The 15,002-nt window shown below is 38.9% G+C and overlaps 1 protein-coding gene and 1 non-coding gene across 3 annotated transcripts in view; one reads left to right on the plus strand and one right to left on the minus strand.

Annotated features, from left to right (window-relative positions):
- The window catches only part of AK9 (adenylate kinase 9), a 117,590-nt gene that overhangs the window by 56,540 nt on the left and 46,048 nt on the right, over positions 1-15,002 (plus strand). For both annotated transcript variants that reach the window (XM_065888941.1, XM_065888940.1), the window contains 3 exons: positions 1,690-1,766; positions 4,953-5,111; positions 14,158-14,247. In XM_065888941.1, the coding sequence (XP_065745013.1) occupies positions 1,690-1,766; positions 4,953-5,111; positions 14,158-14,247 (326 nt within the window). The remainder of the gene's footprint in view (positions 1-1,689; positions 1,767-4,952; positions 5,112-14,157; positions 14,248-15,002) is intronic.
- TRNAG-CCC (transfer RNA glycine (anticodon CCC)) lies at positions 8,075-8,147 on the minus strand. Its single transcript has one exon. It is a non-coding gene; the product is annotated as a tRNA-Gly (tRNA).

The raw sequence follows: 15,002 nt of genomic DNA on the forward strand, positions 1-15,002 counted from the left end.
TCCATTTCTCTATGTTGCTTTTTTCTCATATACTGCAGAAAATGAAATTTAAAACAATTTTTTTTAAAAAATGGTCAGAGATGCATTTAAAGGCCTTGCAACTTGGTTGGGCAAGAGATAAGATTAACAGGATTTAGAATTACATCTTTGGCCATATATCTACAGACATGCTGATTCTAGATTTTCCAACATCAGTTTCCAAATGTATGAGTCAGATGCAGAATAATTTCTGTTATCACCATTTGTCTTTGTCTCTCCAAGTAGTATATAGAAGTAGCTAGAAACTGGCAGCAAAATTCTTCCTCCTTCTTGTCAGGTCTTAGCAGATTCTTAGCAGCAGCATACAGTACCCAGGTTTTGGATGAGGAAAGTCTCACAAAAGAGCCCTACCTGACTAAGAAGGATTGCCAGTTCACACAAAACAAAGTAGGGAAGGCATGCACAAACAATGTTCAGTAGTCTCAGAAGTCTGGGGCATGAACAAAGAGAACTCGAATTACACCAAGACCTCAGTCTGGATCACAGACTGTATCTAGAACACAGTGAGAGAACACCCCCTATTAACAAGAAACACGCTTGTTGGGAGGAGAGGTGTAGTAATATCTTTGAAGAGAATATATTAAAGATTTTCAAAGAAAGGGGAAAAAGAACACACAAAAAAGCACTGAATATGAGAATGACTAACCTATAGAATGGTCTGAAGAAGACTGCCCCAGAGTGGGCTGCAGAGATGAATGGGCTCTACTCCACTTAACTGGTCCCCTGTTTGTGAATACTTGATACAGTTTTTTTGATATTATTTTTAAAGATGCAGTCAACATTCTTATACATGCTTCTTTGTGCAATAGTATGCCAGTACTTGAGGGCTAAATTCCTAGATACAGAATTTCTAGGTCAAAGGTATGCATGTTTTAATTTTTAATAAATATTGTCTTTCTCCATCATTTTACTAACTTTCCTTATACCTGTCTTCATCATTAAGGCAGGTTTAGTCCTTGAACCCTAATGAAAGACAGATTCCCTCCAGATATTTGTTTCCCTATCCCAAGTCTCTTTAAATTTCATCATTACTATATTAAAAAGAAAATAAATCAGAAAATAATTCTTCTGGTTACAAAGGTAAATTTACAAATTTTCTACTTATTCATATGGAAAAATTTTTTAAGTGTAAAAAATGTGAAATAAAGTTTAAAACTCTCAGAATGCCACCATCCAGAGATAATTACTATTAACAGTTTGATTCATTTTATTCTTGTCTTTTAATCATCATTTATATACATTTTAAATACAAAAGTAAATTTGTATTATACATAGTTTTATATTATACCTTTTTTCATTTAACTCTATGTTGTGAACACTTCTCATTTAATCAGAGGGAAAATGATACAAATTATCCCAGCTTGGAGTTAGACAATCCTTTTTTAATTTTTCCGGGTTTCCTAATTAATAGCCAAAGTTTTTAAAATACAATATTTAAACTTTTCTTACCAAAAAAAAACCCCCCAAATTTCTGAAAACTAACTAGCCTCAGTATGAGTAAATTAAACATTTACATTATAAAGTAAAAAGTATAATGAATATTATAAATGACCTACTGTTTAATTTTACCATTATAAGCCTTAAATTCTATAATATTGTGAGATATCTGAATTTCCAAAGATAACTAAATTTTGGACCTTTTCATTTCAGAAAAGCCAAAGAAGAGACGTTGAGAATAGAAGAAGAAAATCAAAAGCTATTGGAAGCTATGAGTGCGAAAGCAAAAGGCAAACATAGGATTATATGATTAATAATATGCCATTTGATTTTGTATTGTGACTGCCAACAGCTGCAGTACTTCCAGTGAATTATAGACAGGGTGACCATATTTCCCAATTTGCCCATGAGAGTCTAGGTTCATGCCCAGGTTCCTGAAGTATTTGTTTGACCCCCCTCTCATTCCCATAGTGTTCCAATTTGGATAATAAATTATATGGTCACAGCAGTACTGGATTCATAGGAAAAGGAATCCTGACACAGATACTTACTCATCCACCCTGTAAGAGGGGTACACAGTAGGACAGCATGTGTAGCACGTCTTCAAAGGGTTGCGCTGGTCACAGGTGACATGGCTGTTGGAATTACTTCTATTAAAAGGATCCTGTAGGAGTTGAGAAAACAGCTGAACTCTTACTATACCCATTGTCTTTATACTTAAACTTCCATCTCCATTATAGAAGAACTTACCCTAAAAATTTCTTTTAAGACTGGAGTTTTAAACCTGGGGATAAAATTCAGAGGTCTGTGAATTTGAATGGGGAAATAATTATACTCTATTTTTTACTAACCCTTAACTGAAATTTTGTATTTTACTCACCTAATAATTAATATAGGCTACAAACCACAATAGTATTAGCAGCACCTTGACTTTGTCACCAGTAGAAACAAAGATATTTTCATATCCCATTCCAGTTTTAGATGTCTTGTCTATGCGTGTCACTATTCCAAAATTATGGTAGTTATTCAACCAGTTCCTGGTTCTTGTTACTTAATACATTAGCAAAGATGCACATGTTTCCTATACCACAAAATTTTTTTGATATCTTGATAGCTGTATTCAGTATAATTGGCTTCTTATTTTATTTTATGAGATTGAAAGCATTATTCTAAGAAGGAATCCATAAGTTTCACCAGACTGACAAAGCTGTCCGTAGCTCAAAAGAGTGAAGAAAATCTGTTTCAGTGTTCCATTGCTGTGCAGCCAGCCACCCCCAAACTGTAAAACAACCACTATCTTTATTCTGCACAAAATTCTGTGGGTCAGGACTTCTGGCCGTGCTTCTCTCTGCTCCCGGAGGACCTTGATTCTGGCTTTGAGTGTTCACCTTGGAAGGGGCTCCACCAGCCCCTGTCAAGCCTTCAGATTGACCTCTGCAACTCTAATTGACATATTCACTGTGACTTCATGAGAAATCCAGAGCCAGAACCACCAACTAAGCCACTCCCAAATTCCTGACCCCAGTAATTGCGAGGGCAATATGTGATTATTGTTATTTTAACCACTAATTTTGGGGGTAATTTATTATGAACCAATAGATAACTAATACAACATATACATGAAGCAATAGATAACTAATACAATATACACTTAATCAAAAATCACAGATAGTACAAGGATCTTAGAACACTTTTCAGTTCGTTCCTGACTCACATGGAACACAGATTATCCAGTAGGATTCTAGAAAAGTTTTCAAACTTTTTACATTTTTCAGCATCATTATATAAATTCATTTTATATATACACTTTATAATGTACCTAATGTGGATAAGAACACAACTTACAGATAACCAAATGTATGCGTGTTGGAGGTATATGATAAGTTTTTTTTTACTATAAGAGATACTCAGCTAAAAGACATTTTGAGTTTCTGGAGTAGAGTATATATAACTTCATCTCTCACCCTAGTAGAATTCAGCAAATGATGCTACCTCCTTGTGTGTATCACCATAAATTCTACATATAACACAAAAGATTCACCACATTCCAACTCACATACTTGGAAGCCACATGCTTGGCAATCCTGGTCAGACTTCAAGATATAAGGACACTTCAGGATGCTTTTTTCTTTGTGCTTAATCACCCCAATTTAGATTAAAAATACAGGTGCCAGAGGTATCTCATACCACTAGAATGTGATTCTTGGAAGGTACTTACTGGGCAGGAGGCAGGGGAGGGAATAATTTCCACAAGAGTCCAGAAAACAAGCTCATTTAGTTTTTTGTATTTTTACATAGAAAATACCTTGTTTCAGTCAATTTAAAAAATATATTAAAGGGAATTGAAGAGTCAATTTAAAAAATATATTAAAGGGAATTGAAGAGATGGGTTTTCTAACACCACCATTTACCCCATCTTCTTCCTCAAAGACTTCTATGCATTTATTTCTTAGTTGTCATCAGCAACTATGTAAAACTTGGACTTATGTTTTTTAAATTTTAGCATACTGATCAACATACTCTATTATAATTTGTAACTAGCTGTAAGAAAATATATAGTCTAGGCTAGTGCTGCCCAGTAAAAGTAAAATGCAAGCCATATACATAATTTCAAATTTTCTAGTAGTCACATGAAAAGAAAAAAGAAACAAGTGAAATTAATTACAATCATCCCTCGGTATCCATGAGGAATTGGTCCCAGGACCTCCACGGATACCAAAGTCCATGAATGCTCAATTCCCATATATAAAATGGCATAGTATGTGCATGTAACCTAAACGCATCATCCCGTATACTTTAAATCATCTCTAGATAACTTATAATAACTAATAAAATGGAAATGCTATGTAAATGGTTGCCAGCATGCAGCAAATTCAAGTTTTGCTTTTTGGAACTTTCTAAAAATTTTTTTCAAATATTTTCAATTCGTGGTTGGTCGAATCCACAGATACAGAACCTGAAGATTCAGAGAGCCAACTGTATATTTTATTTAATACACTATATCCAAATTATTATTTTAACATGTAATCAATGTAAAAATTATTGATATATTTTTACATTCAACTTTTCATACAAAGTCTCTGAAGTCCATTGTGTATTTTGTACTTACAGCACATCTCAGTTTGGACTAGCCACATTTCAAGTGCTCAATAGCTACATGTGGCTCGTGACTACATATCAGACAGTGCAGGTATAGCCATTCCGTTTTAAATGGACATTTGGCTTGTTTCCTGTCTTTTACTGTTATAATATTTGGGAATGCTATATGCATTTCCCCATTTTGAATGAATCCTTAGGCCGGTGCTCCCATAGCACTCTGAGCATATTACTATCATCCTTTACTACTGCATTTTAATAGATACAATATGTAGAGACTGTATCTATCTTTCTCATTAAGCCTCATGCTCCAGGGGTCATTCCCAATTAAATATTTTCTGACTTAATCTAAATAATTTATTTCTTCTCATTTTTTATAGAAGCAGAAGAAACTGAAGCTGAGGCTGACGAGGAGATTGAAGGTGAGGAGTCTGAACTTCACGAAGGGTCTGAGGCCCCTGAGGTAGCCGAGGAGACCAAGGCATCCTTACCTGAGGAGGCTGAAGCTTTCGAGGTCCCTGAAACAGAACATGAATCAGGTTAGACTTTATTAAGGATCATATCCTTAACTCCACTCTTGTCCATTGGCATGTATGTGTGTGCATGTGTGTATATATGTGTTTATATGGTATAAAATGGAAGCAGGCTGGGAATGGAGAGATGTGCCCCCAGAGTGCAGCCGGTTAGTCCAAATCACATGGCTGGAAGTGTGGTAGGAAAGCTGAGTCTGCTCTGCCCGGGGGGTTGACACTCAGAAGCAGGGCCTGCTATATAATTTGTGGGGCACAGTGTTCAAAAAGTAGGGGAAAAGAGCCATTAAAAGTATGAAAATATAAAGCTCTTTCTTTTCTTCCATGGTCTCTCTTTTAACTTGTCATAGTACTTTTTGTTTCCTATTTAATGTCATTCTAAGTAAAGAAAAATTAAAATTTTAAGTTATTAGCATGAATTTTACCGTTTGTCTTTATGTTGCCCTATGCCACTTTTAAATGCAAACGTTAAGAGCACTTAACTCATATGCAGAATCATTGAAACTACACGATTTGTATTTTGCAGCTTGTACATGCATATGTATTTTATTCTTACCAGAATACTAAGTCAGTTTCGTACACAAAACTAACTCAGCTTCTTATTTCATTTCCTAATATGCATATATTCTAGCAATGCCCTCTACTTTTAGCTTCCCAATGATTAAGGAAAGGGAAGACTGAAAGGAAAAGGAGCTCTGGGTTGCCCTATCTTTTCCTTTCTTTCTGTGTCATCATTTTCAGTCTAGCCGAAATGATCTAGCTGCAGGTATCTGAAAACCTTTAGCTTGTGAGATTAGTTTCTAATTCAATACTGACCGTGCTCGGAAGCATTTTATGAGCCCCACATCATTTCAATTTAGCTAATACAGGAAAGTAACATGAGCAAGAAGAGATGTGATGAGGTTCCATGGTCATTCATGTCTCTGAATGCCATCACCTTCATTCTGCATCTGGAGCAAGTTCTAGTTCAAAGGGAGACCATGGTCTCTCAAGGGCTGTCAGCATCCTCCCCACCCCAAGCCACTAAGTCACACTTACTCCCACATATCGTGGGTCCCCTAGAATTCTATGCTCATGATAGAGCATCAGGAACACTCATGAGAATGAGATGGCAAAGAATGGCAGACGGAGATCGTGCATATCTCTGCTCACACACCTGCCCTGTTGTCCCATTGGAGTCCCTTTGGATTTTGCTTACAAAACTCAATTCAAAGATAAAATTATTAAAAATTTCAAAATGACAACCAAAGTGCATTAAACTAAGTATGAGACCATTCTGGGCGAGAGATCTAGAGCAACTGCACAGCTCGTACACCCATGAAGCCAGCCCTCCTCAGAGGTCCAGTTTGGTGGGTTGGGGCAGGGCAAGAAGGAATCTTACAGATTTCCAGCGAAAGTCACTCTCAGGGCTGGAGAGTGGGCTTAAGCAGCAAGATAGGGTACCTCACTGTGGTGGAAGCGGGGCTCATAAAATGCTTCTGAGCACAATTAATATTGAATTAGAAATTACTCTTACAAACTAAAGGTTTTCAGATACCTGCAGCTAGATGCCAGCCCTGGAGCAATTAAGGGATGAAAACCTGCTGTTAGCTGGTAAAAGAACCAGGACTAAGGGGAATTTTTACAATGAGAAAGCTCAAATTTAACATAGATCGTTTTTACTACAGGGATTGGCATTAGGTTTATGGGACAGTAAGTATAAAATCAGAACCTTGTGCCAGACAGAAGAGCTAACAGGATGAAATACCCAATTTTCTTTTTAAGAATCCCACACCTTTATTGACTTCAACTCTCACCCAGAAACTTCATTATTTTCTTGAGTGCTTAACCAATTAGTCTGACAACAATCTTCCCACCCACCTACCTTTTACAAGGAAACAGGCCATAAAATATCAAAAGAAATAAAAGAAACTGACATCCATTAAATATGACACAAATGTCCATTAAATGTTTCCAGATTTCCAATATCCCCAAAGTTTCACAGTTGGTATTTAATAGTGTAACAGATCTAGGGGACAATTTAATGTCATTGCCTTTTATCTCATTATTTCCCCCAGGCAACCTAAATTGGGTGTTCTAAAGCCAGTAGCCTACTCCATTCAGGGTCAGTTCTAGCCAGCTCTGTAGACATGACTGGGCTTCTCCAGAACCAATTAGCATCTGTGAAATCGTGGGTCTGTTTTGTCCCTGTTAAACCATATTCTGTTTCACAGAAGGGCTTGCATCTGGTTTAACTAGTGATTACTTCTTCCATCCAAGGGTCCTTTTTCACAAAGTCTTCTCCTGTAAATTGCTTAAGTAGGCAATTTGTTTTTCACTTAAAACTGCCTTGTCTAGCCATCAAAAGACAAATACCATATAATTCTACTTATATGAGATACTTAAAAGTAGTCAAAATCATAAAGACAGACAGTATAATGGTGGTTGCCAAGGGCCGGGAGGAGGAGAGAATGGGGACTTATTGTTTAATGAGTATAGAGTTTTTGGTTTTACAAGATGAAAACAGTTATGAGGATGGATGGTGGTGTTGGTTACACACCACGTGAATGTATTTAACACCACTGAACTGTACACTTAAAGATGGTTAAGGTGGTAAATTTTATGTTATGTGTATTTTACCAAAATAAAAAAGAGAAAGGAAAAAATACTACCCTGTCTAACATAAATCCATTACTTTTGGAATTTTTTTTTACTTTATCCAGAGTTCCCTGTGGTAGGCTGATGGTGGCTGCCAAAGGTGTGTCCACATCCTAATTCCTGGAACCCGTAGATGTTACCTTATTTGGAAAAAAGGTCTTTGCAGATGTAACTAAATTAAGAATCTTCTTTTAAAATATTTATTTATTTAGCTGTGCAGGGTCTTAGTTGCAGCACGTGGGATCTTCATTGTAACATGCAGGCTTTTTAGTTGCAGCATGTGGGATCCTTTAGTTGCGGCATCCAGGCTCTTAATTGCGGCATGTGGGATCTAGTTCCCTGACCAGGGATCGAACCTGGGCCCCCTGCATTGGGAGTGCAGAGTCTTAACCACTGGACCACCAGGGAAGTCCCTAAATTAAGAATTTTTTGTTTTGTTTTGTTTTAATGAGGCTTTGAAAGCCCTAAGGGATCTTCCTTTTTTTTCTTTTAGTATTTATTTATTTGTTTGTTTGTTTGGCTGCATAGGGTCTTAGTTGTGACACGTGGGATCTTTGTTGCAGTGCACAGGCTCTTTGTTGTGGCACACAGGCTTCTCGCTAGTTGTGGCGCATGGGCTCTAGAGCGCACAGGCTCAGTAGTTGCGGCGCATGGGCTTAGTTGCCCTGCAGCACGTGGGATCTTAGTTCCTCAACCAGAGATGGAACCCACGTCCGCTGTATTAGAAGGTGGATTCTTAACCACTGGACCACCAGGGAAGTTCCTAAGAATCTTGGTATGGGGAGATTATGTGGGATTATCCAGGTGGGCTATAAATGCCATCATAAATGTCCTTATAAGAGAGAGCCAGAGGGAGATTAGACTCTCACACAGAGGAGAAGGCAATTTGAAGATGGAAGCAGACATTGGGTGATGCAGACTCCAGCCAAGAGATGACAGTACCCAGGAGAAGGTCAAAGAGGCAAAAAGGATTCTCCTCCAGAACCTCCGGAGGTAGCAGAGCCTTGCCAACACCTTGATTTCTGACTTCTGGCCTCCAGAACTGTGAGCGAATACATTTCTGTTGTTTTAAGCCACCAAGTTTGTGATAATTTGTTTTGGCAGCTACAGGAAACTAACACATACCCAAAGCAGGCTTTGTATATCTCCTGCTTGGGAACACATCTTTTCCTTTGAAGTTTGGCTTCTGTCTTGGGCCACAAGATAATCATTATCTCTGTCAAATAAGATGACTGAAGTCTCATTTCAATCTTTTCGGCACTCTAGCCTTAGAATGGAATGACACATGTATTGCTTAGAATCGACACTTTAAAGGGCAATAACCTATGCATTCCGAGGCTGCTTAATCACTTTTCTCATTCCCAATTTGCTTTCTTTATGTACTGGTTAGGTATAGGCCAATTACATGCAAGAACATGAGCTTAGAGTAACCATTGGCTCAAATCACAGTGCTTCATTCCAAGCACTTCATGGACATGTAATAGAGTCAGCTAGTAATAAACATCGGGAAATTCATCCATTCCTTCAACAAGTATTTATTGAAGTCCTTCTAAGTGCCATGCAAAGCAACGGACACTAGGTAGTACAGACTCAGCAGTGACCAAGACAGTCAAGAGCCCTACCCTCAAGGAGCCATCATTCTATGGGGTGAAGATCAAGAATGAACAAGTAAATAACTAGGATAATTTCTGATTGTGTTAAGTGCCATGAAGAAAAATCTATGAAGACACTAAACCAGTACCTGGGATATAGTAGGAACTCAGTAAGTGTTTGTTCAATGAATGAGCAAGGTAGAGACCCCGGGGGTGGTTTGGAAGAGGCAACACTAAACGTTATGGTCAAGGAAGAGTGTCATCTGAGATGATATTTGAGGCAAGACAAAAGCGCTGAAAGGATCTGGGCAAAGATCCCTCCACTGCCAAGTCTCTGAGGTGGGCACAGCTTCACATGGTCAAGGAAGAAATTGAATGTGGTTGGAGCATGGTGAGCAAGAGGGACGTGGGAGGTGAAATTGGAGAGCAAAGCAGAGACCAGAGGCTTATGGAGATGGGAGTTTTCTCTAAGTGTAAGTGGTCAATCTGATCTTACTAATATTTAAAAAATTTCACATTGGCTGCTATATGACAAGTTATAGAGTTATCCTGCACCTCAAGTTCTTCATTTGTAAAACAGGGCTAGGAAGATTTACCTAGCAGAGTTTTTATATGGATAAGAACATTTCTTTAAAGCACCCAGCAGAGAGTCGGCCTCATAGTTCATGCTTTAACATCATCATTACCAGACTAGAACTTAGAGATGTTTTCCTCGTCTGCCTTATGTTCTGAAAAGACCAGAGCTCAGGATTCCTAATTCAAATTAAGTGAAACTGAATCTTAGCACTCTCAAAATCAATAGTTACATTCCCTCCCCGAATATCAGAAGGAAAGGAACCAGCATTTGGGACTTAAACCAATCAGGATAAATTCCTGGAGCTGGAGAGAGGGTCCCACTCCCTCAGCCATGTGGGGAAGGGTAAACACTGGAACAAAAGCACAGGTCTGTCAGGAAGGAAGAAGAGGAACACAGAGGCTGGGTGAATTACCACCAGTGTCTGTCACAGGGTGTGTGGTATAAAGTCTCTCCATCTCTCCCTTGCTAAATCTTCACTAAATTCCACATTGCTCTCCAATGCTTGTTTTCAAGTAGACTATTGGGAAATATATCAGTTTCCTAGGATAGCTTTAACAAGCTACCATAAACTTGGTGGCTTAAAACAACAGAAATTTACTCTCTCACAGTTCTGGAGGCTAGAAGTCTAAAATCAAGGTGTTGGCAGAGCCATGCTCCCTCTGAAATGTCCAGGAAAGAATCCTTCCTTGCTTCTTCCTAGCTTGTGGTTACTCCAGCAGTCCTTGGTGTTCCTTGGTTTGTAGCTGTATCACTCCAGTCTCTGCCTTCATCTTCACATGGCCTTTTCTCTCTCTCTCTCTCTCTCTCTCTCTCTCTCTCTCTGTGTGTGTGTGTGTGTGTGTGTGTGTGTGTGTCTGTTTCTGTGTGTCTTCTCCTCTTACAAGGACACCAGTCATTGGATTTAGGGCCCACCCTAAATCTGGGATGATTTCATCTCAAGATCCTTAACTAATTACTTCTGCAAAGACCCTGTATCCAATTCATGTCACATTCACAGGTACCAGGGGTCAGGATGTGAACATATCTTTGGGGGAGGGCACAATTGAATCCATCACAAGGAGTGTAATTCAAGGAAAAGGAGCAGGGGACAGCAGACACCTAGGGTATATAAAGAGCAGCGCTCATAATGACAACTGCACGGATAGTGTGTCCCTAAGACCAGTGGTTCCTTAACGGCCATCTAAAAACCAATGCCATGGTCTGATCAAGTTTTCTCCAGTCAAATGCATCTCTCTCAAATAAAGCCTGAACCTCACCATGTTGAGTCGTCAGGACCAGGCTGGGCAGCCTGGAGTGAGCAACCACTGAACATTTTGCAAGTCGCTTCCTGCCACCCCATTATCCAGAAACCTGACCAGATTTAAGGAGCAAACAATTCAGAGTTTAAATTCTGGAGCACGGATGTTCAGTGTTGTTGATTAAGCGTTGATCATGTGCTTCCACTATCAAGTAACTAAGTGGTAGGGTTGACTTTTTAAATTAAGAAGCATAGCTGCTGACCTTGCTTAAGAGGAAGACTATTCCATCTGTATCCATTGTGACTGCATTTGTCTACAAGTAACAGAAATGCCAAACACTGTATTAAATAAGGGACATGTCTCATCCCTGAGTCCAGGGTATTTTTTGTTTTTTTGTTTTTGTTTTTTTGGCTGAGTTGGGTCTTTGTTGCTGCACACGGGCTTTCTCTAGTTGCAGCGAGCGGGGGCTACTCTTGTTTGCAGTGCGTGGGCTTCTCATTGCTGTGGCTTCTCTTGTTGCGGAGCCCAGGCTCTAGGCACACGGGCTTCAGTAGTTGTGGCACGTGGGCTCAGTAGCTGTAGCTTGCGGGCCCTAGAGCACAGGGTCAATAGTTGTGGCACACGGGCTTAGTTGCTCCACGGCATGTGGGATCTTCCCGGACCAGGGCTCCAACCCTTGTCCCCTGCATTGGCAGGTGGATTCTTAAACACTGCGCCACCAGAGAAGTCCCCAGGGTTGGTTTGATAGTGTAAAGATGTCATCAAACATCTTCTGTCCTCCTGTCTCCATACCACAGTCTTTGGCTCAAAATGTTTTTCTTCTGTTATTGTTTCAGATTCCTTTCTCAGGATCACGTTTTATTATTTTTTTAGTTAGATAGTTATTGCTTTTCAACCACATTAATCTTCTTCTTGATAATTTTCACCTCATTGTCCTTTTTCTCTGTATTTTTTGGAGAGTTGTTATCCTCCACATCACTGACTTATTTTCTGCTCCTTATTGCCTCTCTCCTGATGTGTATTTCAATTCTGCTATTGCATTTTAGATTTTCTTGCATTGTGTTCTTATTTCAACTAGCTTTCTTGTATTTCTGCCTTTATCTTAGATTGGTCTCTCCTTTTGCCTCATGGCTCCTATTTCACAGACTCTGTTGTCCTCCTGTGCTTTTTGAGTGTACGAAGTACATATCTTCTAAAATTTAGTTTATTTTGCTTTATATGAGAAATCTTCAGAAGCAAGCTTTTCATCTGAATCTGTGAATCAATACTCTCTTTCCTTCATTATAGCATATTTTCATAGGCCTTGTTGTTGCTGTTTTGTTTTGTTGCTGTTGTTGACTTCTCCCTGAATGGAGCAGGTAGAGTAGGGTAACCAACAGGAAGGGTAGGTAGAGTATTTATAAGCACCACCACCCTCCCCCCAACAAACGCACAACACGCATATACTCCTTTCATTTAAACTTCCTGCCAGGCACTCTCAGATATAGACCTGAAGGTCAGCTCAATGTGCATCAACCTGATTCAACTTATGATATTTAGTATCATCTTCTATGGCTTTTCTAGACTGAAGCTGGATCTTCTTCATCCCCAACTATTGCATTCTCTGATTAAGCCAGAGAAGCTAAGACAGTTTAGAATTTTCTGTATATTCTTGGTGTTCTTCTTCTCTTTGTCAGGGTTATGCTTTTCTTTAGGTAATTGAACACCTTGCAATTAAATATGCTGCCACCAGGCCAGCCCTAGTCTTGTCCCCTTCTACTCCCTGTTCTCCTGAGTATTAAACGTTACAGATTATGTAGAAAGAGGACCCAACTATTACTTTAGCTAACTTAAAAGACAGCTTCCACAGTATTACAGAATGGCTATAACAGCTTCCACAGTATTACAGAATGGCTACATATATATTTAAAAAATGTGTGTGTGTGTGTGTGTGTGTGGTCTACACAAAACTTGTGTCTCAGAACTAGGAGAGACTATGGGCTGAGAAGAAAGATTATTAGTCCTTCCTTCCCTGAAACTAGCTATGCTAGATCTGTATGTGGATCATGTCTTATATCATCCAGGAAAGCAGTTGTTGATCTACATCTCCAACAGTGGTATTAGTTGAGACGCTCCTCAGTTTCACCACACCAACACCCACAGCTGAGACTTTGGCATATCATCGCCCTTTATTGCCACTTTATGATCCTTTGGTATATCTTTACGGGTATCTCAGGAAATTAAAAGAACTATCAGACACTGCTAGTTTGATGCCATGTGAACAGGAGTTTGAATGATATTTAACAACAGTCATCAGTCAAAATTGTATGTACCAATTGTTATTCTGGTCAACGTCCTTTTGTGTATTTAAGAATATTCTTCATTTCCTGCCTTATACTATTATGTATTTTTATGCCTTGCTGAAACCAAGCAGTGTGCTCGTGTGCCCGCGGCACAGGAAGCCAAACTCAGACAGTGGTGTTTGCATGTTTGCAGCAAAGTAAGGGCTTATTGCAGGGCGCCAAGCAAGGGAGTGGGAGATGAATCTCAGATCTACTCCAACTTGGTCTTTGAGTTGGGGGCTTTTAAAGGGGAAGAACAAAGAAGCTGTAGTTAATCGTCATCTTGTGACATTTCTTAATTGTAGTTTCAGGGGTCAGGATGCCTACTGTTTATGAGTCTCTGCTGTGGGGGTGCATGATCAGGGGTCTTGCCCTGGAGAAACAACCTGAGTTTGTACATTAATGATGTTATCTGACTCTGGTTGATTAGTGTTCAGTTAGCACAGGATTGAGGTCAGAGGGGACAAGAAAAGGAATAAAGTTTTGAATAGGGAGGTTAACCATAAACTAGGCAGGGGAACTCAGTTTTAGGGGGACTCAGTTTCAATACTTTACCTAACAAGAACCATATTATCAATTAGATATAGTATACACAATTTAAACTATGTTTTGAAATTTTCTTTGTGCTAAGAACTTCATAAAGGAATAATGTTTTAAAATTCAAACACTATTAGATTGGTTTTTTTAAAGTGTCTGAGACTACTGAGGATACTACAGTTGGAACAGAAATTCCAAAAGGATCCAAAGAGGGACTAGAAACTAAAGAATTATCTGAAACAGGTTAGATTATCAAATAAAAGTAGTTAGTGCATAAAAGTGCTTTTCATATTCTCTTACAATTTTAGGCATAGTACCAACTTCCTACTTGTTTCTTTCTATGTCAGTCGTATGCCAGTTGATGTGTGTTATATTTATTTATCTAACTTATTATATTAAAAGTGTATCTAGCCAACTTATAACAGTTTTTCATCAAATTTTATGTTATACATTTTATTAACAGTTAAAGTTGCCATATGAAATTGATATTAATTATCCAAATAATTTGGATTTTATTTATAAGTAATAATTCATCTACAGCCAATACAAGGAACAAAGTATAATTGAAATATGAATTTATAAATGTATATTATTGCTTAGAACACTAAGTTTATTTCTTTCAAATTTTTAAAATATTTATTTAATTTAATTTATTTTTGGCTGCGTTGGGTCTTCATTGCTGCGCATGGGCTTTCTCTAGTTGCGGTGAGCAGGGCCTACTCTTTGTTGTGGTGAGCAGGCTTCTCACTGCGTTGGCTTCTCTCATTGCAGAGCACGGGCTCTAGGCACGCGGGTTTCAGTAGTTGTGGCATGAGGGCTCAGTAGTTGTGGCTCGTGGCCTCTAGAGCGCAGGCTCAGTAGTTGTGGTGCACGGGCTTAGTTGCTCCACAGCATGTGGGATCTTCCCGGACCAGGGCTCGAACCCATGTCCCCTGCGTTGGCAGGCAGGTTCTTAACCTCTGCGCCACCAGGGAAGCCCCAAATGTTTTTAAAGTATT

This window comes from Phocoena phocoena, chromosome 12, assembly GCF_963924675.1.
Source record: "Phocoena phocoena chromosome 12, mPhoPho1.1, whole genome shotgun sequence".
NCBI classification, from domain to species: domain Eukaryota; kingdom Metazoa; phylum Chordata; class Mammalia; order Artiodactyla; family Phocoenidae; genus Phocoena; species Phocoena phocoena.